This window comes from Desmodus rotundus, chromosome 5 (genome assembly GCF_022682495.2).
Source record: "Desmodus rotundus isolate HL8 chromosome 5, HLdesRot8A.1, whole genome shotgun sequence".
NCBI lineage: Eukaryota > Metazoa > Chordata > Mammalia > Chiroptera > Phyllostomidae > Desmodus > Desmodus rotundus.
In genome coordinates, this window is record NC_071391.1 from 39,573,827 (window position 1) to 39,597,731 (window position 23,905).

A 23,905-nucleotide genomic window follows, 5' to 3' on the forward strand; every position below is an offset into this window, starting at 1 on the left:
TTCCAGCAGCCTGCGTCATGACGGGATTATGGAGCTTTCAGGAGCAGCTTCCCCCCACACTCCTATCACATCAGCCTGTTAGGAGGAAGGCAGTGTTTGCCTTCGTTACACAGTCTTTCGGAATCCCGACCTAGACTAAGTGAAGTCATGCTTTTGTATGTCTGTCTGTTCCAGTGAACCTAGTAGTTCCTAGAAGGAAAAACCATAAACCCTTTTTTAAAAATTCACCCATCTGTCTACCCCTCCTCCTCACACAATTCTTTTCCTGTCAGTACTGTTTTCTCCATTCCAAGTATATACACACAGTTCTCCCAGCAAATTAGTTAGTAGGAAAATGGATTGGAATTTATGTAATTTGAGAATTGGAAGGTCATCTTGTTCTTCCATCTTATTTTAGAGACGAAGAAACTGAAGCTCAGTTTTACTGTCTTATTCCAAATCTTATTGTCATCAGAGTTAGAACTAGCATCTGAGTGACCTGACTTGAACATTTGGTTCATGTTTTGTGAGTTAGGGAAATGTTTGGAGACTTTCTGACCATCCAAAATTCTCTGAGTGAGAGAATATTTACGGGAGGCCTGGAGAATGAAAGGGTCCTTCTGAGTTCCAGAAATGACTTTTCCCAAGAAGAAATAAGGCCCTAAATCATCAGGGAGAAACACAGTGACTGGATAGATTCTGTAAATCTAGAAGAGGGGAAGCCCAGTAAAAATATACAGTGTTTTTAGTAGTATATATTTTGGGTGCTTTTTGGCTTGCTACTTGTATGAAATTATCACACATTTTTCTATTTCACCATATTTTGGAGTTGATGTTTTGCCATTTGATTCTTTTTTCAAGTTGGTAGCTTTTGAAGTAGAGCGAATTAAAGTTGAAGAAAATAACCCACTGAAGATGATAAAACACGTCAGAGAACTTGCTGAGCAACTATTCAAAAATGTAAGTAAGTATATTTATTTAGACTGTCGTTAATGTTAAAAGTACTAATAAAGTATTTTGTTTGAAAAGTGAAAAATTTTGTCCTTCTAGGGTTAATATTTTGTTCTGGCTTCAGACTTTGGACTATAAGTTTACGAGATGTTATAGTTGGTACAATGCATCAAAACAGACCTTATTTTCTTAAATGACTTTTCTGTCAATTACTATATTATGAAAACTACTTAATCACAGTTCTCTACTTTGTCATTTGCCCTCATTGTGATTTTCATTCAGGTTTTTGTCTTCTTAAGAGTATATTGGACATTTTAAGACATGAAGATTATACCCACAGGAGACCGGAGCTAACTCAGACAGAACTGACTGATGTACTCTGCTTTAGCGTCTTACAGTGACAGTTATCCTGGATCAGGGAGATCGTTTGAGTTGAGCTGTTCTGAACAGAGAGTAAAAAGCTGAAAGACAGCAGTAGTCCAATGACCAATTACAAAAACTCGATGGTGAAAATATTCCCCATATAAAAGAAATGCAGTAAGTGTAAACGATTTCATAGTTCACACTAGTATGGTATGAAATAATAATTTGAATACCAGGAAAAGAGAGAACCTACCAGGACAGGGAGATTATGTACATGTGGAGAAATGGATTTTGACTAATAGATTACAAGTCCTTTCTCCTGCTTGTAAAGTTTTTTCAGAGTTCAGTTCTTTTACTGAGGAAAGGAAAGTATGCTCTTCCAGGGGGAAGTTGGGGAAGATGTGTTTTTCAGGAGATACAGTTAAGGAGGATTAGGGGCCAGTACCCTGGTACTGTTTAACTTAACTATTTGCATAGGTGCACCTTTCTGGACGTTGAGTCATTAGTTATATCTGTTCGAAATCTGAGAACCAATTGGATAAAAAATGTGGGAATACTAAATTGTGTTCCTTTATTCAATTGCTTATACATTTCATTTCTGAAGTTACTTTAAAATGCATCCCTTGGACTGATACCCTAAACTCCACATATAACTGTCCAACCCATAAATCTATTTCTTGATTAGTACCCTGGAACTTAAGAAAAATTTGGTCAGAAGGAGAACTCGTGGGCTGTGCCGGACTTTGCTATTTATGAGGGCTGTGTGGAACTAATGTATGTCATGAACTCGTGAGATACTTCTTTTGACCTATTGTAATAATAAATACTGAGTGTTTAAAACACCATGCCAGGCGTGGGATTAAGCACTTCACATGTATCATCTGTAATCCTCATATCAATAATGTAAGATAGGTGTCACTATCCCCATTTTACTGGGGATAATTGGCTTAGGATCCTATATGGCTATTAAATAATTGAATCCAGATTTTAAACTCAGGAATTTTTATCTATCCAATTTCTAAGCCTATGTTCTTTCACTCCATTAGGCTGGCTCATCTTCAGTTGGAAAAATAGTGGTATTTTCAATTGCTGATTTTATACTTGGAGTGATTTATTGATGGATTTCAAAAAATAAAACATCGGCTGGGAGTCAGTATTTGATACTCTGGGACTGATTCCTTTAATACTGAATGTGTATTTCTCAGACCTTTACCAACCTACTCCCGAACTGCGAAATTTTATAGCCAGTTAGAGCCCAGAGCTGGGCTTCTGACACAGGTGTGTCTCCATTACGTGACTGAGCACACAATGTATGTTAGGTAGGGAGTATGCCGAGCCGCTTTGATGCAGGGATGAAGTAAAACTTTTTCTTGCTATCCTGGAACTTAAGTATTATGATAGATAGCTAACACTAAGCCAACACAAAGTGAAAACTGCAGTAAAATACGTATCTACTAATGATATATTCTTAAAGGGGAATGTAAAGCACAAACAGGCCCAGTCCTTTAACACCTGTTTAAAGGTCATCAGGAGGGGTTGCATGACTGGGTAAGAGGTGGAAATCGCCCTTCAAATGACTCTATTTCTTGAGCCCTTATTGGACTTCTTCCCTCCCACAATCCAATTCTATTTAATTTAATTTTATTAACTCCATTTGTTCAGCATGTGTTCATTAGACACCTACTATTGCCAGCGTTTTCTAGGTACATGAGTTCCCTAATATCCTTGAGAGGAGGATACGTCATGGGGGAGAATTTGAGGATATCCCAGTGGATTGTCCTCAGACTTTCCAAAATTCCTTCTAGTTTTAAGATTCTAGAGTCCCTGATGGTCCCAACATTTCTGAAGTAGACACGTTACAAAGTTAAAAAGCAGAGCACAATGGTAAAGATACTTTCGTTGGCCCTGCGGGCAGTGGAGGGAGGAAGGAAGGATGGTCTCAATGCATGGAAGATAATCCAGTCGGTTCTATTTTAACTAGTAAGGTTTCTTAAAAATCACATTTCTAAAATTCCCTTTGGTAAGCAAGAGCCAACCATATAATTTAACTTCTGTGTCCTTATTATTGGGTTATAATTGAGAGCTGTTGATTCCATTCTGATGTTTGTAAATACTTTATTGTACTGAAGTCTGGTATGTGTATCAGGCCTCTTTCCCTTACTTCCCTTTGAAATACCTCAACAGCAAACCTTAATTTTTCAGTTTCTTCTTGCTACTCCTTTATATTGCTTTTTAGTGAGAAGGAATGGATTGTAAGAATGTGAGTAGATATGAAGAGTTGTAACCAGGTTTAGCTGCCATTTTGGCTTTCTGGAGCTTCCTAAATAATTAAGAAAAGTATTTGGTGACTGGTGGAGGAGGGGAATGGGAAAGTGGAGTGAGGGAGAAGAAAGGAGTAAATCCATTACAGACAAATTTTGTAAGCATTGGTAAAGTTTATACCATGATGATTGTCAGCCATACATTTTTACAGCTTTTCTTTCCTTGCTCAAGTGATAATTCCAGGTCCGCCCTCTTTGGCTTTCAGAATCTTCGCTGTCTGCGTGACGGCACATTTAGCGACTTACCTGCTCTGTGCATATGATTTTTGCCATGCACTCATAAAGGACCACTAACTGCACACAAAATGAGAATATTAAAATCATCCAGGACAAGAACTTTATAAAACTCCATTTCAAATCACCCAGAAATTAGTTGGACATGTGTTTTACTGTTTTACATAGTACATTTTTGTCAATTGTTTTGCATCTATAGTAGTACATAAATATTAGCCAGATGATGTAAGTTGTCTGACAGTTTTCTTAAAAGTTAAAGGATAAATGAGAGCACTTGGACTTTCTTATAAAATCATATAAGATTTTTATTTGTATCTTACCAGTATTTCATTGCCCAACCTGGAAACAAATAGGTTTTAAAATCCTAACAGGAGAACAAATCCCAAATATCAGAATAGCCATTCTAAGTCACATAAGATCTATACCCTTACATTTCTTCAGAAAGTTAGTTTTACTGCCAGGCAAATTTAGTCTACACTGATGACCTTTGTACTCTTGGCTAATTGTAAATAAAGAGATGTTGTTGTTGTTCTAAGAATGAAGTAAAACATTGTGATAATCTTTAGTCTTCAATGAGTCAAAACATACACAACTTTAGATTATTATGAGAAAATGAGGCCCTGACCCAAAGCATAAAAATCCAACTCCTCGCCCTATCATGTCTGATTTGTTTGTTCATTTTTAAGTCAGGTTCACTATGATACATTTTCATGTAGTAAAATTGGCCCTTTTTCAATGTGCGCTTATCTGGATTTTGACAAATCACCACCACCACCACCGTGAGAACGTAGAGCATCTTTTACTCCAAAAATTGCCTAATGTGCCCTGAGAGTCATGCTCTCCAGCACTCTGACTCCTAGCAACTCCTCTTCTTCTGTCTGTTCAGTGTGTGCTTCTCCCATGACGCCATTATGTAGTGTTTTAGTTTGATGTCTTTTCAGTTAGCCAAATACGTTTCAGATTCACCCATGTCACTGCTTTTATCTGTTGTTAATTCCTTTTTATTGTTGAATAATAATCCATTGTATGAATATACCAAGTTTTATTGATCTGTTGACCAAATGAAGGACAGTTTTGACAATTATGAATAAAACCACCCCCAAACATTTGCATAGGTTTTTGTATAAACATAGATTTTCATTTCTCTGGGGTAGATATTTAGGAGTAGAATGCTTGCAACAAAATGTTAATTCTGTAAGAATTGCCAGAGTGTCTTCCCAGGTGTCTGTACCATTTTGCATTTCCACCAGCAATATATGAGAGTTTCATTTGCTCCACATCTTAACCAACACTTTCTATCCTCGGTTTTTTGTTTTGTATTGTTTTGTTTTTAGCCATTCTTATAGGTGTGTGGTGGTATCTTACTATGGTTTTGATTTGCCTGTCAATAGGTGAATGAGAATATGAGTCTCTTAGCTAGCTAGGCACGATAGGCTTCCTTCGTGCTCATAAAAGTAGAAGTGGTCTTAGATATGAAGCTTCCAGCTGGAATCATGAATTAGAGCAGTGTTTCTCAACGGGGGCAATCTCTCCCCACCCCTTTTCCCCCAAATTTGGCAATATCTAGAGACATTTTTGGTTGTCACAGCTGGAGAGGATGTGCTACTGGCATCTGATAGGTAGAGGTCAGGGATGCTTCTAGACATCTTACAATATACACAACACGCCCCCAGGAATTATTTAGTCCAAAACATCAATAGTGCCAAGGTTGGGAAACCCTGGATTAGGGCACCTAGCACATTAGATATTAAAGTCATATACCGAATTTTGTATTAAGGATGAAACATTAATTCAATTGGGTGATTATTGAAAGGCCTAGGAAGATGGAAAATTGAGACTGTTTCATTCCATCAGTATTGTGTTCACAACCAGGCAACTCTAAACAGTTTGGTTACATTTAGCCCTGGTTGGTGTGGCTCAGTGGATTGAGTGCCAGCCTGCAAGCCAAAGTGTCTCCATTTCTCCAGTTTGACTCCCAATCAGGGCACATGCCTGGGTGGTGGGCCAGGTCCCCAGTTAGGGATGTGCGAGAGGCAACCACACACTGATGTTTCTCTCCCACTCTTCCTCCCTCCCTTCCCCTCTCTCTAGAAATAAATAAATAAATAAAATCTTTTTTTTTAAGTTTAGTTATATTTTGCCAGTGTTTACCACTTAGTTCAGTGATAGTAGTGGTTTCAGCGATATTTAAAAAGGATTTGTGTTACTTGTTGTCCCACCTAGTTCTAGGTATACTAAATAATTATTAAAAGCCTAAGTTAATATGGGAAACTTGATAACCTCTAACAAAGTCACATTAATTTGTCATTCACTGCTGAGTCAATGAAATGTGTAGGAAGAAATATTTTTTCCCAATGTGGCTATTGCTTACTTTGAATTTCCGGGGGACATTGGGGTTTTTGTTTTGTTTTGCTTTGCTGTGCTTTTCATTTAAACTGTGTCCTCAGCCTTGTTTTCTGTAGTCCTTCGGCATAGCAGCTGGTACGTGCGTCACTTTCTCAAGTCTAAGACAATCTCGTTCCTCCCATTACTGTAGTGTGTGCCCTTACCACAGATTACAGAGGCGTTTCTTGGAAATTGTTATCCAACTTCAAAATTCCCAAGTGATAATGCATTTTGCCAGCTTTCTTGGGTAGTTCATCTTGATGCTTTGGACAAAGTTGTTACCATGTTCACTATAAATGTTTAGTTGTGTAACTCCTTGGTTATCACTTTGTATTTGCAATTAAAAATGGAAATTTGCATCTTTGTTCTATGGGAAAATAATTTCCTTGTGTCAGTAAGGAGATTCAACAAAAAAATTGGGCTGTAGTTTTTAATGAGGTCAGTGATCTTCAAGGGACTGGTATTTGGAGTTAAAAGTAAGAGTAGATTTTTCTGAAAATATGTAGGGTTCAATGAGCCTTAAACTTTCTGTCATTTCTGGTGTTTTCCCAAAAGTCATGATGTGACAAAGCTGGATATAAGGTGGTGAGTGTGGTCCTTTATATTTACCTTCCTGACCGTTAGGGGGCAGCAGTGCACAGACATAGCAACAGGAAAACCAGTATGCTAGATTTGGGGGCAAGAGCCGTAAATGAATCTTCCAAACAAAATTGAATATATTATAATTTAGTTACTTTAACCCATTACTGAATTTTTATGTAGAATATATATAAAGCTGTAGGATAGCCTCATCTTTGAACTTTGCTTTGAAATGATTTTAAAAATGCTTGTTATTCTGTATTGCCTATGGATTTGATTTATAATATTTCACATTGCTTCTGAGAAGAGAAAAACACTGTCAATGACTAATAGAAATACCTTTAACTAGTGATTTCTATTTAAATTATTATTTAGTACTATTGTTATTGTTAAAATATACGTAGCTGGTGATATGGGAATCTTGGGGGAGAGATTTTAGAGTCCTGGTTTCATGACATAGAATATTCAATGAATAAATATTTTTCAAATGAATGTACACTAGGCTTTTGGAAATCAGCTTTTAGAATTATTCTGGGGAAGTGTGTGTGTGTCCTACAAGCATTCCTGTAACAATTTATTCTATCCTCACAAGAACCTTATGAGGTAGCTACTATACTATTGTCTTCATTACAGATGAGGAAACTGTCATAAAGTGCACTGCACCAGGTCACACTGCTAAAATGGGATTTGACCCAGGTTCTCCCACATCAGAGACCGTGAATTAAAAATACTTCTTGTGCTCCCTCATTGAATTGTCCGACCTTTCCCTCTGAATTATAGTGCCTTCTGTCTCTGTTGAATTTTCACACATAGTTCTATTTCTGGGCTCTCTGTTCCATTAGCTCTTTTAGCCCTTCACTAATACCAATGGCCACACTACACAAATTGTTAAAGGTTTATGTAAGTTTTGATATCTGGAAAGCTTGATATCCCTTGTTACTCTTCTTCAGAATTGCCTTGACTAATTTTGTTTGTTTGTGTTTTTTGTTTTTCTTGTTTGAAATTCTTTCATCCATTAACCATCTTATTGTTTACCTCCTAAATACCAGTGCTGTTCAAGGTGTTCCAAGTTTCGTTTTTTCTCCATGCAAATATATATGTTGTTTTATAAATTGGACATACTCTGCATGGCCTTTATTTTTTATTTATTTTTAATGCTTTATTTTTTATTGTAATTTTTCCATTACTATTTATCCCACTTATACCCTCTTCTACCTCCACCCACCACCCTCCACTCTCCCGCAGTCACCCCACTATTGTCTGTGTCCATGAGTTCTTTTTCTCTTTTGCTCGATCCCTCCTCCCCCACTCCCCACCCCAGTGCACTCTATCTATGAGTCTGTCTCTGTTTTGCTTGTTAGTTCAGTTTATTCATTAGATTCCACATATGAGTGAAATCGTGTGGATTTTGTCTTCTCTGACTGGCTTATTTCATCTAGAATAATGTTCTATAGGTCCATCCATATTGTCGAAAAAGGTAAAATTTTCTTCTTTTTTTTAAGATTTTATTTATTTTTTAAGTATTTTTATCTATTTATTTTTAAGTATATTTTATTGATTATGCTAATACAGTTTTCCCAATATTTTTCTCCACTTTATCCCCCCTCTGCCCTGCATCCCCCGGCTCTCAAGCGTTGTACGTCCTTAGTTCAAGTCCATGGGTTGTACTTACAAGTTCTTTGACTTCTCTGTTTCCTATACTATTCTTAACCTCTCCCTGTTTATTTTCTGCCTACCAATTATCCTTCTTATTCCCTGTACCTTTTTCCCCATAGTCCTCCCTTTCCCTCCCCGTTGATAATCCTCCATGTGATCTCAATCTCTCTGGTTCTGTTCCTGTTCTAGTTGTCTGCTTAGTTTTTGTTTTTGTTTTTTAGGTTCATTTGTTGATAATTATGAGTTTGTTGTCATTTTACTGTTCATAGTTTTTGATCTTCTTCAATTTCTTAGATAAGTCCCTTTAACATTTCATATAATAAGGGCTTGGTAGTGATGAACTCCTTTAACTTGACCTTATCTGGGAAGTACTTTATCTGCCCTCCCATTCTAAATGAAAGCTTTGCTGGATAGAGTAATCTTGGATGTAGGTCCTTGCCTTTCATGACTTCAAATACTTCTTTCTAGTCCCTTCTTGCCTGCAAGATTTCTTTTGAGGAATCAGATGATAGTCTTATGGGAACTCCTTTGTAGGTAACTGTCTCCTTTTCTCTTGTTGCTTTTAAGATTCTCTCCATATCTGTAATCTTGGGTAACTTAATTATGTGCCTTGGTGTGTTCCTCCTTGGGTCCAATTTCTTTGGGACTCTCTGGACTTCCTGGACTTCCTGGAAGTCTTATTTCCTTCACCAAATTGGGGAAGTTTTCCTTCATTATTTGTTCAAATAATTTTTCAATTTCTTGCTCTTGTTCTTCTTCTGGCACCCCTATAATTTGGATATTGGAATGTTTAAAGTTGTCCCAGAGGTTCCTAAGCCTCTCCTCATTTTTTTTTTGAAGTCTTGTTTCTTCATTTTATTCCAGTTGGATGTTTATTTCTTCCTTTTGTTCCAAGTCATTGACTTGAGTCCCAGTTTCCTTCCCTTCACTGTTAGTTCCCTGTATATTTTGCTTTATTGCTTTGTGTAGTCTTCATTTGTTCCTTCATTTTGTGACCGAGCTCAATCAGTGCTGTGAGCATCCTGATTACCAGTGTTTTGACCTCTGCATCAGGTAGATTGTCTATCTCTTCATCGCTTTGCTCTTAATTTTTCTTTTTTATGGCTGAGTAATATTCCATTGTGTAAATGTCCCATACTTGTTTTACCCACTCATCTACTGATAGACATTTGGGCTGCTTCCATCTAGGCTATTGTAATTAAGCTGCGTATATTCATTTGAATTAGTGTTTTAGGTTTCTTTGGATAATTCCTAGAAGTGGAATCACTGGGTCAAAAGGCAGTTCCATTTTTAATTTTTTGAGGAAACTCCACACTGCTTTCCACAGTGGCTGCACCAGTCTGCATTCCTACCAACAGTGCAGAAGGGTTTCCCTTTCTCCACATCCTTGCCAGCACTTGTTTGTTGATTTACTGATGATGATGGCCATTCTGACAGGTGTGAGGTAATATCTCATTATGGTTTTAATTTGCATTTCTCTGATGATTAGTGACATTGAGCATCTTTTCATATGTCTGTTGGCCATCTGTATATCCTCTTTGGAGAAGTGTCTATTCAGGTCCTTTGCCCATTTTTTAATAGGACTGTTAGGTCCATGTTTTAAAGTTTGATTTAATGAATATTATGTCCATCATGGAAAATATATTTAAAGTTTTAATTTATGTTATAAGGAAAATAAGTGTAAATAAAAACAAAAGTAGTGAAGACTATACTTTAAATGCTTCTGACTTAGACCTCAAAATCCACATTAATTACCTTCCTATCCTTAAAACAATATCTGCCTAATGGTTTTTAGAAAATGTATATTTATAACTTTGGAAAGATCTCTTAGACTTTTGCCTAAAGAATAGAGAAAAACAAATACACTATTAGAAAAAGGCAATTTTATAAACTATAGATTAGTGATGCTGGTGTCAATCCAGGAATAATTTTAGAACAGTTTTTTCAGCATACAGTTTAGAAAGTGGTGGTCATGAAGTCCTGGCATAGGAATTTACTTAGTTATTCTTCTCTGCCTTTGCTAATGACATAAGGGGAAAACACAGAGTGTATGAGGGTTGCTTTGGCAAGAACAAGTTCTACATCTGATTTTACCTTCTCAGGAAACTTTTAAGAGAAGCCTAAGTGTATACGTTCAGCAAAGTTATGTATCCAGCATTACATAATGAGTAGGGCAAAAACTGGAACCCAGGCTTTTTGACACTTTAAAGAAGTATTATATCAATTGTATCGCTGAGATGTGCTTCCTATGTCATCTGCTATGACCCAACCTTTTCCTTTCCTGGGTCTGGGCCAAATAACCACAAAGAATTGTGGGAGCGGCTCTAACAGATGATGACAGTTGGTCATTTTAATTGTCCAGAGAATGTATGAGGGTAGTATAGAGTTTAATCGACAACGGGAATAACATAAGTTCTTTTGCAGGGGGTAGTTTTCTGATTACAAAGGATAATAAATGCTGGAATTGGTCTCAGAATGGTTGTAAAGGAGCCTTCCCTGGAGAATTTTATGAAAAGGATGGATTTCACTCTGCTTGTAGTATTTGAAATATAATCCTACTTAACTAGGTGACTGGATAAAAATCCATGCCAGTCCTGAGGATTTATGAAAATATTGGCTGACATATTTAATTCAATTATTATGATCCTAATATGTGTTCAACATTGTGTCCCATTTGTTAGGATTCAGTAGGAAGTAGTTTAGGGTGTCTGCTGGGTACCATGCAGTTTCTAGATGCAGAGGACAAAAAACATTTTTTTAATTGACTGAAAAGTCTACCCTCATTGGGACTTCATGTTATTGAGAGAAGGATAGACAATAAAGTTAAATAAAATTTATAGTATGTTGAGAAGGTGATAAGTGCTAAGAAGGAAAATATAAGGGGATTGGGAGTGTGTTGGGGTGGGGTAATGTTATATAAGGTGGCCAAGAAAGGTGATATTTGAGGAAAGAAAGGGAGAGAGGAGTGGCTATAAATCAGTGGTGGAACAGTTAATGCAAAGGCCTTGAGGCAGGAACAAGAAGGACGGTGTGTCTGGAGCAGAATGAAAGAAGGAAACAGTAGTAAGACATGGTCACATAGAAAAGCCAGATCTTACAGGGCCTTATAAATTATTGTAAAATCTTTGGATTTTACTCGGAATGAGATAAAGAGCTATTTGAATGAACAGAATAGTTCGGTGATAATTTAACATACTTTAACTAGTTCATTCTGTCTGCAGTGTTAAGAATAGAAGAGAAGGGAGGTGGGAGGGATAATGGGGGGAAGGGTTTTCAGGAACAACTATAAAGGACACGTGGACAAAACCCAGGAGGGGTGGAAGCAAAGGAGGGAAGTGGGGAGGGCTGTGGTGGGGGTAGATGCAGACAACTGTGATTGAACAACAATAAAATAATTTTAAAAAAGAATAGAAGAGGGAGGGAGCAAGGTGGAAGTAGGGAGACCAGTTAGGAGATAGTTGTTCAGTAGTAAATGAGAGATGTTGGCTTGAATCAAGTCGTTGCAAAGCAGTCAGGTTATAAACATATTTTACAGGCAACATCCAGAGCACTGAAGAGGAGTGGATAATGGGGTCTTAGAGAAAGACATGACTCCAAGCTTTTCACCTGAGTGATTGGAAAAATAAATATGTCATATGCTGAAGAGGTGGAGACTATAGAAAACAGATTAGAGAAAATAAAGATTAAATCCTCCATTTTGGACATATTAGATGTTTTTTAAAATTCAAATGGAAATATTTATTTTAAAAAATATTTTATTAATTTATTTTCAGAAAGAGGATAAGGGAGGGAGAAAGAATGCCTTAATCCATATCCTCTTGCACACCCCCAACCGGGGACCTGGCCTGCAACCCAGGCATGTGCCCTGACTGGGAATCAAACCAGCAACTTTTTTGCTCACAGGCCAGCGCTCAATCCACTGAGCCACACCAGCCAGGGCTCAAATGGAAATACATGTATTGAATATATGGGTATGGAGTTCAGGAGAAAGCTCAGTTGGAGATAAGAATTTGTGAGTTATTGGTGTTTTGGTGGTTTAAAGATATGAGACTGGAAATTATCACCAAGGAAGTAAGTGTGGAAGTAGAAGAGAAGCCTAAGGTCTGAGCCCTGGGATATTCATGTCTTTAAGAGATTAGGGACATAAAAAATGAAGATGTAGCCGGCAGACCTAGAAATCAAGTGGGAAAAAAAGTGTTCGTGGAAGGGGAAGAAGGTTCATCAGCTGTGTCAGATGCTGCTGAATTAAGGTCCTGGAACTCTGTATTTTATGGCATATATCTGAATACATGTAATCATCTCTCTGATTGCGGTTTGTATCCCTCTGACCTCCCACGCCCTTCCTGACAATCTGCTGTTTTACCTTTTGAATAATTTTATCTGTGTTTCATGTTACAGGAGAATCCAAACCCTCACATGGCATTTCAGAAAGTTCCACGCCCAACAGAAGGATCCCACTTGCGAGTTCATATTCTTCCTTTTCCAAAGATTAATGAAACCCGGGTACAGGAATTAATACAGGAAAATCTTGCTAAGAACCAGAATGCACCTCCAGCTACACGAGTGGAAAAGAAATGTGTTGTACCAGCAGGTCCACCTGTTGGTATGTATTTGTCTCTTTGTTTTAAAAGTAAACCTTTCATCAAGATATAAGACACAGCCCTAACTGGTGTGGCTCAGTTGATTGGGTGGGCATCCTCCCACAAAGCGAAAGGTCATCGGTTTGATTCCCGGTCAGGGCACATGCCTGGTTTGTGGGTTCAGTCCCTGTTAGGGGTATGTATGAAAGGCAGTCAATCAATATTTCTTTCTCATATTGATGTTTCTTTCCCTCTCTTTCTCCCTCCTCTTTCTTCTCTCTAAAAATAAATAAATGAAATCTTAAAAAAAAGATAGAAGATACAAAAACTAAAGTGTACAACTTGATAAATGTTCACAATTTAAACAAGCTTGTGTAACCAGAATCAGAGCATTATCAACACCCAGAAACACTGTTCCATTCACTGCTTCTCACAAAGGGTAACCATTAATCTAACTGCTACTATAACCAAATGAAAAAACAGAGGTTCATCTGCCTGCCGCCACAAAAGCCAAACTTGTGAGACAGTTGCCGGTGTGAAAGGAAAGAGGTTTTATTCAGTTGCTGCGTGATCTGGGAGAATGGCAGATCCTGACTCAAAAGTCCATCTTCTCTGCAAAACCGAGACAAAAGCCAGTGTCAACATCTTGCTCCATTTTAAAGTACAGCCCTTTGGAGCCTGCAGGCAGCTGCTAAGCAGTAATAGTCCACATCCAGGTAGCTTACCTTGTTCCCAGCTGCTGTTCATTTCAGGCTGCCCCCTGGAGCCTGTAGATGGACCCCAAACAGCCTTGGGCCATGCAGCTGCTAGGGCTGCAGGAGCGTGAGAACACACTGGCTAGTACATCACTAGCTGAGCCAGAGAGCGAGAGAGGCTCCTTCCTAGAGGTCATGGGCCACATAGTTGCTAAGGCCACATGGCCCACGACAAGATGAGTCCTACCATGTGAGTCCAGGTCACGAGGAAACCAGCCACGAGCAAGAACATTTTTCTTTGTTCCCATGACATATTAGCCTGGGTGTGGGACAGACCAGGTGCTTTCTCAAGATGTCCAGTCAACTTCCCAAACTTCATGTGCTTCAGCTGGGTCCACGTCCCAACCAATTCCTTCTTTCCCTAGGCTAGCCTGACAGGCCTCTTTGGTCTGGCACCTGCCCCTGCACCATTTGACTTACGTGGTGCTTGCGCCTGCCTTTTCCTTATCCTACCCCCAACTGGTACCAGAGGAGAGGGAAGGCTTGTTTCTCTATCCAGTTATCTTGCTGGCTTTTTGCACTCGGGCTCTATCCCGTTTCCAGTTTTCCATGTGCTCACTGTAAGAACATCCCCCTGCTGCCATTTTGGCCAGTGGGAGAGACTCCCTGGCTCTTGAGAGAGACTGACTGCCAGTAGCACCACCCCTGTAGAATCATCGCTTCTTAAAAAACAACTACATTGGGATATAATTCACCTGCCATAAAACTCACCCATTTAAAGTGGATAGTTCAGTGATTTTTAGTATATTCACGGGGTTTTGCAACCATTTTCACTGTCTAATTTTAGAGAATTTTTATTATCTCAAACAAAAATACCCATGCCTATTAGCAGTTACTCCCAATTTTCCCCTTAATCACTTCTTCCTTAGCTTTTGGCAGTAATCTACTTCATATCTTTGTAGATTTGCCTAATCTGGACATTTTATATAAATGGGGTCATGTATTATGTTATCTTTTGTGACTGGCTTATTTCATTGAGCATGATATTTTCAGTTAATTCACATACTGTGTGTCAGTACTTCATTGCTTTTTATGGCTGAATAATATTCCATTGTATGGATATGCAGATGCTCCTGGACTCATGGATGGGGTTACATCCCGATAAATCCACCATTAGTTGAAAATATCACAAGTTAAAAAAGCATTTAGTACCCCTGACCGAGCCACCATCGTAGCTTGGCCTAGCCTACCTTAAATGTGCTCAGAACACAACACCCAGCACAGGCTGGCGACACAGTGCACTGGAGATACCGGTTGTTTACCCGGCTGGTCACCGCGGCTCCCTGCAGCTCCCCAGCATCAGAAGAGAGCATCCTACCGCATGTGGCTAGCTTGGGGAAAGATAAAAATTTCGGAATTTGAAGTACAGTTTCTACTGAACGCTGAGTGCTTTTGCACCATCATAAGGTTGAAAAATCGTAACTCAAACCATTGTCCTAAGATGAGGACCAGCTGCATATCACATTTTGGTGTTCATTCATCAGTGGATGGATATTTGAGTTTTTTCTACTTCTGCTACTATCAATAATGTTGCTTTGAGCATTCATGTATAAGTTTTGGCGGACATGTGTTTTCAGTTCCTGCAGGTGTATGCCTGGGTGTGGAATTGCTAGGTCATATGATCAGTCTATGTTGCACATTTTGAGGACATACCAGACTACTTAACAAAGCAGCTGTACCAGCTTACATTCCCACCAGCAGTGTATGGGCATTCCAGTCTCTCTACATTCACTAATGAAGCAGAGCATCTTTTCATTTGTTTGTTGGCCACTTTTATATCTTCTCTGGAGAAATGTCCATTCAGATCATTTGCCCACTTTTGGGCTGTCTTTTTATTATTGAGTTGTTAACAGTTCTCTGTATATTCTATATACAAGTCCTTTATCAGTACATGATTAGCAAATATTTTTTCCCATTCTGTGAGTTGTCTTTCTTTACTGATTAATCTCTTCTCTTTTTTGAGGGAGATATGTTAAATCTTTTATAGTAATAGTAATATTACCTATTGGTCTTTTTAGTTCTATTTTTTCTTTACACATTTTGAGGTTGATTTATTGGATTTAAATATATTTACAAATATTACAGCATCCTGATGATTGATCCCTTTGTCATTATGAAATGTCCCTCTTTGTCTCTATCAATGCTTCCTGCCTTGAAGTGTTCTCTGATGTTCATACAGCTGTAGCAGTTTTCCTTTGGTTAGTGTTTGTATGGCTCATCTCTTTTATCCTTTTATTTTCAAACAGTATGGGTCCCTGTATTTAAGGTATGCCTCTTGTATGGTGGTGGGTTTCTTTAGCAAGTCTTACTATCTTAGTGTATTTCTTGTATTTTAGCATATATATAGTTTATTGGACAGTAATAGCTTTGATGTGATTTACTGGGTTGTTTCTATTTCATCCTCCCGTTTTGTGGTTTCCCTTGATTTCTTACCTTTTGGATTAATAAACTTCCTTATTCCATAATTTATCTCTTGTTATTTATACATTTCCTTAATGTTCTTTTAAAGGTTTGCATAGGGACTACAGCACACTTTTGTCAGCTCAGCTTTCACCAGAAACTTCACCAGCCAACATAGCCATAGCCAGAACCAAGCCTGCATGCTCAGCCTCTTGTCTGCGCCCAGTATTGACAAATCTCCCCGGGAAAAAATGGATATGTGTCTTTAGTCTTTTCCCTTCTCTGGATCTTAGGTCCTCTCCTCTTTGTGCTTCTGTAGTTCTCTGATATATAAGTAGATGGTTTTTGCATTTTATCTGACATTTATAACTATTCCTGGTAGAAGTTCTAGTTTGCACAAACTGTTCCATCCTACCTGGAAGTGAGTGTAATTTTATTATCAATGGATAACAATGTATTAATTATATCATGCATGTGATAATGCTCATGATTTATGTATTATTTACGTGTTACTTACGTAATAATGTTAATATTACTTGTTTATTTAGTAATGTTAATTTGCCATTATTTTCCTAAGATTATACAAGTTTTACATGTGTTGGTTGTACTTCCACATAGAGGAGAGGACAGAGAAGGTTGACATATTATGGTATATAGTTACTTTTTGAAGGATTGTGGTCATGTAGTTTTAATGTTCATAAGTTTGTTGAATGTATTATTTAAATACCCACATGAACAAAGTAGAAGTTTAAAACTTAATGTGCTTGAATTTTAGCCTTCCCTCAGTGTTATCTTTGTACAATCTCTTTACTCTCTTCATTTTCAATTCACATCAAATTCTTTATTTAGATGCATATGGGACGTCTCACTGTAACGGCGAGACAGGCACACAGGACTCAGTATTCGGTCCTGCACGTACTTCCTGTAAAGCCAGAAGGAATGGATACGTGCATGCATGCTTGCGGGGGCCTCTGTCCAACTTTCTGGTTTCTTTGGGTTGGTCAGAATCAGGATTTCCCTTGTCCTAAATTAAAAGCTATGACCGTTTCATTTTACATGATACTCATTTAATGAGTTAGTATTTGCTATCACCTTAACAGATATTCACATTTTGAGAGGTTAACTAGTTTCCAGCTATTCCTCAGAGGGGCCAGAGGAATGGTTATGGTCTGAAACTATCATTTAATAGCCAAAGCCTTAGAAAGGCAGTCCTGGGAAGTCAGGCACCCAGACACCAAAGGTGTTATCAAAGGTTAGAAATCTGGTATAAGGATGATGCAGCTGGGGTTTGGCCAGTCCCTGAAGCATCAGTAACTCCAACAGAACTTTCTCCTGGGGGTGAACTAAATCATAATCTCAAAGGAAAATCATAATTCCCTGGTGGTAAACAGATTCCTTACAAGAAAATGGGGGGTTTCTGGCTTGTTCTAAAGAAAATTTAAAATACTACTAAAGATACTTTAGAATTAAAAGTTTATAAACATAGCTTAAAGACGTTGCTCTTTCAGTAAAGTATGTGGTGTTTTTTGGAGACTCTTTAAGAAGTTTTCTACTCTAAATATAGATCGATTTCTATTTTAGTCTCTACTACTAACCTACATGTGTGGGAAGCACCATAGCCCACAATTAAGAATGAGCATTTCAGACAGAAAAGTCATATGAAATAATCTGTTTAACCACCCTGGTTATACAGAATTTAATGTCATGTGACTGAAAATGACTTGAAGAAAACTGGTAAAATTCAAGTAAGATCTGTTGTCTAGTTAACCGTATGATGCCCGTTGACTTCCTGATTCTGACAAAGCGCTTTAGTTATGTCAGATGTCACCGTTGGAGGAAGCTGGGTGATGAGAAAAGCATGGATCTTCTCTGTACTATTCTACAACTTTTTGTGAGCTTATAAATATTTCGAAAATTTTTAAGTGTTTAAAAAATTATTCAAAAGAGGTGAGGTTTCATGTTGATAAAATGAAAGGGATGCTAATAAGTAACATAGGATAGTCTTTCTTGTTAGGTATGTGGGGAGCTGATGGGATTCTGCCTTTAGATTCCAAGAGCGGCTATGAACAATAAGGAATTTTTCTTTTGGGCTTAAAAATTATTGATGCTACCTCATTTGTTACATATTACTTTTTGTTTACAAAATACTGCTTTCATTTACATCCTTCTGGTATTCACTTAATGAGTTACATTTATCTTAAGTAATTTTAGCCTATGTAATAATCAGAAGTATGCAGGGTTACAGTGAAGGTGGCAGGTGCCGAGTGTACAGGACTAAAACTTAGTCCCCCGGTTTGCACAGCAGCCGTTCGGCTATGAGCGTTTCTCTTTTGGCACAGTGCGCCTTCCAGTCCCCTCTACTCAGATTTATAGTCTAGTTTTCTGAAGTATGTAGTTTTTCTTTTGTAATATCTTAGAAATACCAACATCTCTTTTCATTAGGGGCCCCCTTACATACACTTGTGTCACGATCCGGGGGCCCCAAGCACTTCCCAGTTTGTTTATAATTACAATTAAAATAGATGTTTACCTTTGCTTAATATAATTTTACTGTGAAATATGAATTAATTTGCATGAGTTAAGTATATCATTGGACTCTGTCCTGTCAAATTATTTTCCATAAACCATTGACCAGCCCAAAACTTTGAAACCTAAAAATGTAATCAAAGTAATGAAGTGGAATGCCTTCAAGGCCATGTCACAAGGGAAACGTAAATTCTAAATGTCGATCATGTGAATAGTTAGCGACATACAAACTCGAAGCAGTACTGTTCCCCTCGCTGCTGTAATTGCCAGAGGAGTTTAATTTACTTGTGTTTTTTTTCTATTCCTTTACTAGTTTCAATAATGGATAAGGTGACAACAGTTTTCAACAGTGCACAGAGACTGGAAGTTGTTAGAAACTGCATCGCATTCATATTTGAAAATAAAACGTTGGAGACAGAAAAGGTAATAAATAAAATGCCACCTTTCCTAAGTAAGAATCCATTATTTCCCTTTCAGATTTACCTGTTTAGCTTGCCAGCTGACCTCTCCTCTAATTTCACCCTTTTTCTTTATCAAGTGTTTTGATAATTTTAAATGAATAGTGTCTAAGATTTAAAATCTTAGCCAACCCTAATTACCTGGCTCCCAGGCAAATATCGATAGTCATTTTTTTCCCTCAAACTTCTGACTTTATTCATTAGATCCTATTTTGGCATATTACTTAAGAACTTAACATTTTATTATTTTTAATTTTTTTTCAATTACATTTGATATTCAATATTGTATTAGTTTCAGGTGTACAACAGAGCATTAGACATGTAATTATATTTATTGCAAAGAATCTAGTTGGAATAAGTAATGAATTATAGAAATTGTGGTATTCAACTTAAATGCGCCTTGTTAAGCAGATTTTCTTGCCTTCTGTAATAAAATATGCTAAGCATAAAGTAATCTTTTCTTAGTGATTCATCATAGTTCTGAACATCTATTACAGGGGGCTAGTACAGCGTATAAAGTTTTTACCCTTACGCTAAATGACCCCAAGCCGCTTTCTGTTTTGAGGCTGGCGGGTTTCCATTTTTCCTATGGCTGAAGTGTTGTAGACTTTCTTTTGTTCTTGCTTTCAGCTTCCACGTCCTCTTTCTTGTACCTGCCTGAACCTGTGTTGTGGCCTCCTGCTCTCAGGCTTCTTCCCTTCCTCCTTATTTGCTCCTTTGTTCTGTTTTGTAGGTTTTCAAAGTTAAACCTATTAATATTTTATGTAAAGTGTGTTAACTAGGCTTTAGTGGATGAACTGAAAGAGGCATGCTTATGGATAATAAGGTGAAATATTTTTAATGAACAAACCTAAAGGTTTCTATGTGTTGCTCTGAGTCCTTTTTCTCTTTTTTATTTCGATATTGAAATGAGAAGAGATTGTAGAATTTTCCAGTCATAAATTAAAACTAAGTAGTGATTAAATAGCTGACTAGTGTAAAAGTAGAAAATCCCCTGCATTTCTTGTCATTTTAATTTTTCTTTCTATTCTTGCCATGGAGATGGGGCCAGTTATTAAAAGAAGGTGTCCAAGTGTCTGGCTTTGACTTGTGATCTGAAGCAACAGTCATTTGATAACTAGAGTTTTGATGAGTTTTTTAAAAAAGTGTAATGTTTTTTTAATTTATTATATAAACTAATTTTACTTATTTTTTCATGCTTGCTTATAAATAAAAATAGCTAAAAATCTATCTATTTTATAATTGTCCTCAATAGCAAAGCTACTCTTTTCCAAGACTTTAATTTTAGTAGTAACTGTCAAATAGTTTACAGGATGCACCTGAATTTTCAGTGAGATTACAAGTTAGTTTCCTCCAGTGGCTCCTCTTGTTCACGCCGGCCTCTCTCATCCTCAGACCCTTCCTGCTGCACTGAGAGCCCTGAAAGGAAAGGCAGCAAGACAGTGTCTCACGGAGGAGCTGGGTCTCCATGTCCAGCAAAACCGGGCAATACTAGACCATCAACAGTTCGATTACATAATAAGGATGATGAACTGTACTCTACAGGTAATTTTTAATTTTTTCCAGATTATTATTCTTATTTGTGAATACTTTTTATTTTTCCAGGAAATTCAGTTGCTGATCTAGCAAGATCTTGAGCCTTCAGTAGCTCACAGGATGAAGAGCCAATGTCCATGCCATTTCTGTCGGAAACACTCGTTTCTTACTTGGCATAAATATTAAGAATTTTTCATTCTTTTTTCTCTCTTGAAAATAAAGGTTATTTACTAGTTTTATAAGCAAGATTTCTGAAGCCAAACAGCCATCTTGAAAATATTTGGTATATTGTACTTAATGTGTGTATTTATGTCGGCCCTTTGTAGTCAGTTTTCAGTTACACCGTTAAAGCAGAGAGCAGTGAGTGCTCGATAATACAAGTGATGAATTAATTATTTACTAAGCACTTTGTGTGTGTGAAGCACAAAAATAAATTTCTAGTTGGCTTCAAAATATGTGTATGATCTTACAGAAATAAATTTCCTACAAAATCATGAAGACTTAATTATTAGAGACAAATAATCAAATTTCCCCCCGACTCCCTTGTTAGAAATTCTGTGAATATTGGCATCATATTCTTTTCAAGTGACACACAAATCCTCCTTCAAAGTTTTTGCACAAACAGAAAAAATGTAATTAAATATTAACTCTTGGGACTCCAGAGAACCTAAACAAAATGCATGGTAAATTCTGATGGATTGGAAAGTGAGAATTACAGGGTATAATTGATAATAAAATATGTGGATGAAGGAAAGCATAAGTAAATGGAAAGATATATCATGTTCATAGATTGGTAGACTCAATATTACAGAATTATAATAGTTTTCCTCAAAATAGGAGGCAGTGCAGTTCCATCAGAATTCCAACTGAAGAGCAAAACCCTAAGAGCAAAACACACTCCTAAAAGAACAAAGCATGGGAAAATGTCACACTCTTACAAACAGATGAAAATTTATAGCTATAAGATGAGTAAGGCCTGAGGATCTTATATAAAACATGCTGACTATAGTTGATAACATTGAATTATATAATTGAAATTTGCTAAGAGAGTAGAACTTAAATTGTTCATGCCCCCCATCAAGATAAATTTGTGAGGTGATAGATGCGTTAATTAACTCAATTGTGAGGACCCTTTCATGGTGTATACATATGTCAAGTCACCACTGTCAACACTTATGTCTTACCATTGTACTTGTCAGTTACCCTGCAGTAAAACTCTCTTTAAATTTTTAATTAGTTTAAGATTGTAGTAATTAATACAGTATGTTACTGGACAATCATAAAAAAATTGAACAACAGAACAACTATAAAGTTCATAAACAAATGTATATATATATGGAAACTTGATTAAAAATGAGCTTGACATTTCAAATCAGTGGCAAAAAGATGAGAAATTCAATAAATAATACCAGAACAATTGACCATGTACACGTAATATACTACATACACAAAAAATGGACATATATCACAGTATACATAAAATTAGTTTTATGTGAATTAAAGGCTTAACTATGAAAGACCAACCTATACAATTTTTCTTTTTTTTTCATTTTGACAATACTTTTATTTCTGTATATGGATTAGTAAAGATTTAAGTATTACTACATAATTCATGCATCCATGATGTTCATAAACTACATGTTTTAGGTGAAATATATTATGTCCACTGACTTCATCTTTCCCACTGAAGTCATTCTAATTATTACCTTCTACTGGCTTTTGTTTTCATTTCTTCACTTTCCTAAACTTCAAACTAACAGAAAACTTGAAAAAATAATACCTGTATAGCCTTTGCCTAGATAAAATTAAATAAGCCAGGCAGTAAGGGACAAATACCATATGCTCTCATCTTTAACTGGAACATAATCAACAAAAGAAAAAAGCAAGCAGAATATAACCAGAAACATTGAAATTAAGAACAGTCTGACAGTAACCAGAGGGGAGGGGGTAAGGGATAATGGGGGGAAGGGTTTTCAGGAACTACTATAAAGGACACATGGACAAAACCAAGGGGGAGGGTGGAAGCAAGGGAGGGAGGCGGGTTTGGCTGGGGTTGGGGGGAGTCATGTTGGAAAAATGCAGACAACTGTAATTGAACAACAATAAAATAATTTTTAAAAGTGTTAAAATATATATATACTGTATTTTTTAGACTATAAGATGCACTGCCTCCCCACCAATTTGGGAGGAAAATGGGGGTGCATCTTATAGTCCAAATGTAGCTTAGCTGACTGGGGGTCTGGGGGTGGTGGTGGAGCAGCACCCCCCCAATTTTTTTTTCCTATTTTCCTCCTCTAAAACCTAGGTACGTCTTACAGACTGGTGTGTCTTATAGTCTGAAAAATACGGTATATAACCTTTATTATATTTTTTTCCATTACCATTCAGTCCCCTCACACCCCCTCCCTGAGCAATCACCACACTGTTGTCCATGTCCATGAGTCCTTTTTCCTTTTTGCTCAATCCCTCCACCCCATAACTTCCTCTCCCCTGCCCCACTAATTGTCATCTATTCTCTATCTATGAGTCTGTCTCTGTTTTCCTTGTTCAGTTCATTTGATAGATTCTACATATGAGTGAAATCATACAGTATTTGTCTTTCTCTAACTGACTTACTTCACTTAGCATAATGTTCTCCAGGTCCGTCCATACTATTGCAAAGGGTAAAATTTTCTTCTTCTTTATGGCTGAGCATAATCACTGTGTAAGAGTTGTTTTATCCACTCATCTATAGATGGACACTTGGGCTGCTTCCATAACTTGCCGATTATAACTAATGCTGCAGTGAACATAGGAATGCGTATGTTTTTTTGAATTAGTGTTTTGGTTTCCTTCAGATATATTCCCAGAAGTAGCATTGCTGGGTCAAAAGGCAGATCCATCTTTAATTTATTATTATTTTTTATTGTGCAAGTACAGTTGTCTCCCTTTGCACCCACCACGCCCCTCCACCTCATCCATGCCTGCCTCCCATTTTTAATTTTTTGAGGTATCTCCCTACTGTTTTCCACAGTGGCTACACCAGTCTACATTCTCACCAACAGTGCAAAGGTTCCCCTTTCTCCGCATCCTCACCATCACTTGTTGTTTGTTGATTTTTTGACCACAGCCATTCTGTGAGATGTGAGGTGATATCTCATTGTGGTTTTTATTTGCATTTCTCTGATGATTAGTGATGTTGA

At 37.3% G+C, this 23,905-nt stretch overlaps 1 protein-coding gene across 2 annotated transcripts in view; it reads left to right on the plus strand.

Moving 5' to 3' along the window:
* Nucleotides 1–23,905, plus strand: part of SBF2 (SET binding factor 2) — a 416,007-nt gene that overhangs the window by 243,533 nt on the left and 148,569 nt on the right. For both annotated transcript variants that reach the window (XM_024558744.3, XM_024558743.3), the window contains exons 13-16: nucleotides 841–939; nucleotides 12,867–13,071; nucleotides 19,043–19,152; nucleotides 20,583–20,732. In XM_024558744.3, the coding sequence (XP_024414512.2) occupies nucleotides 841–939; nucleotides 12,867–13,071; nucleotides 19,043–19,152; nucleotides 20,583–20,732 (564 nt within the window). The remainder of the gene's footprint in view (nucleotides 1–840; nucleotides 940–12,866; nucleotides 13,072–19,042; nucleotides 19,153–20,582; nucleotides 20,733–23,905) is intronic.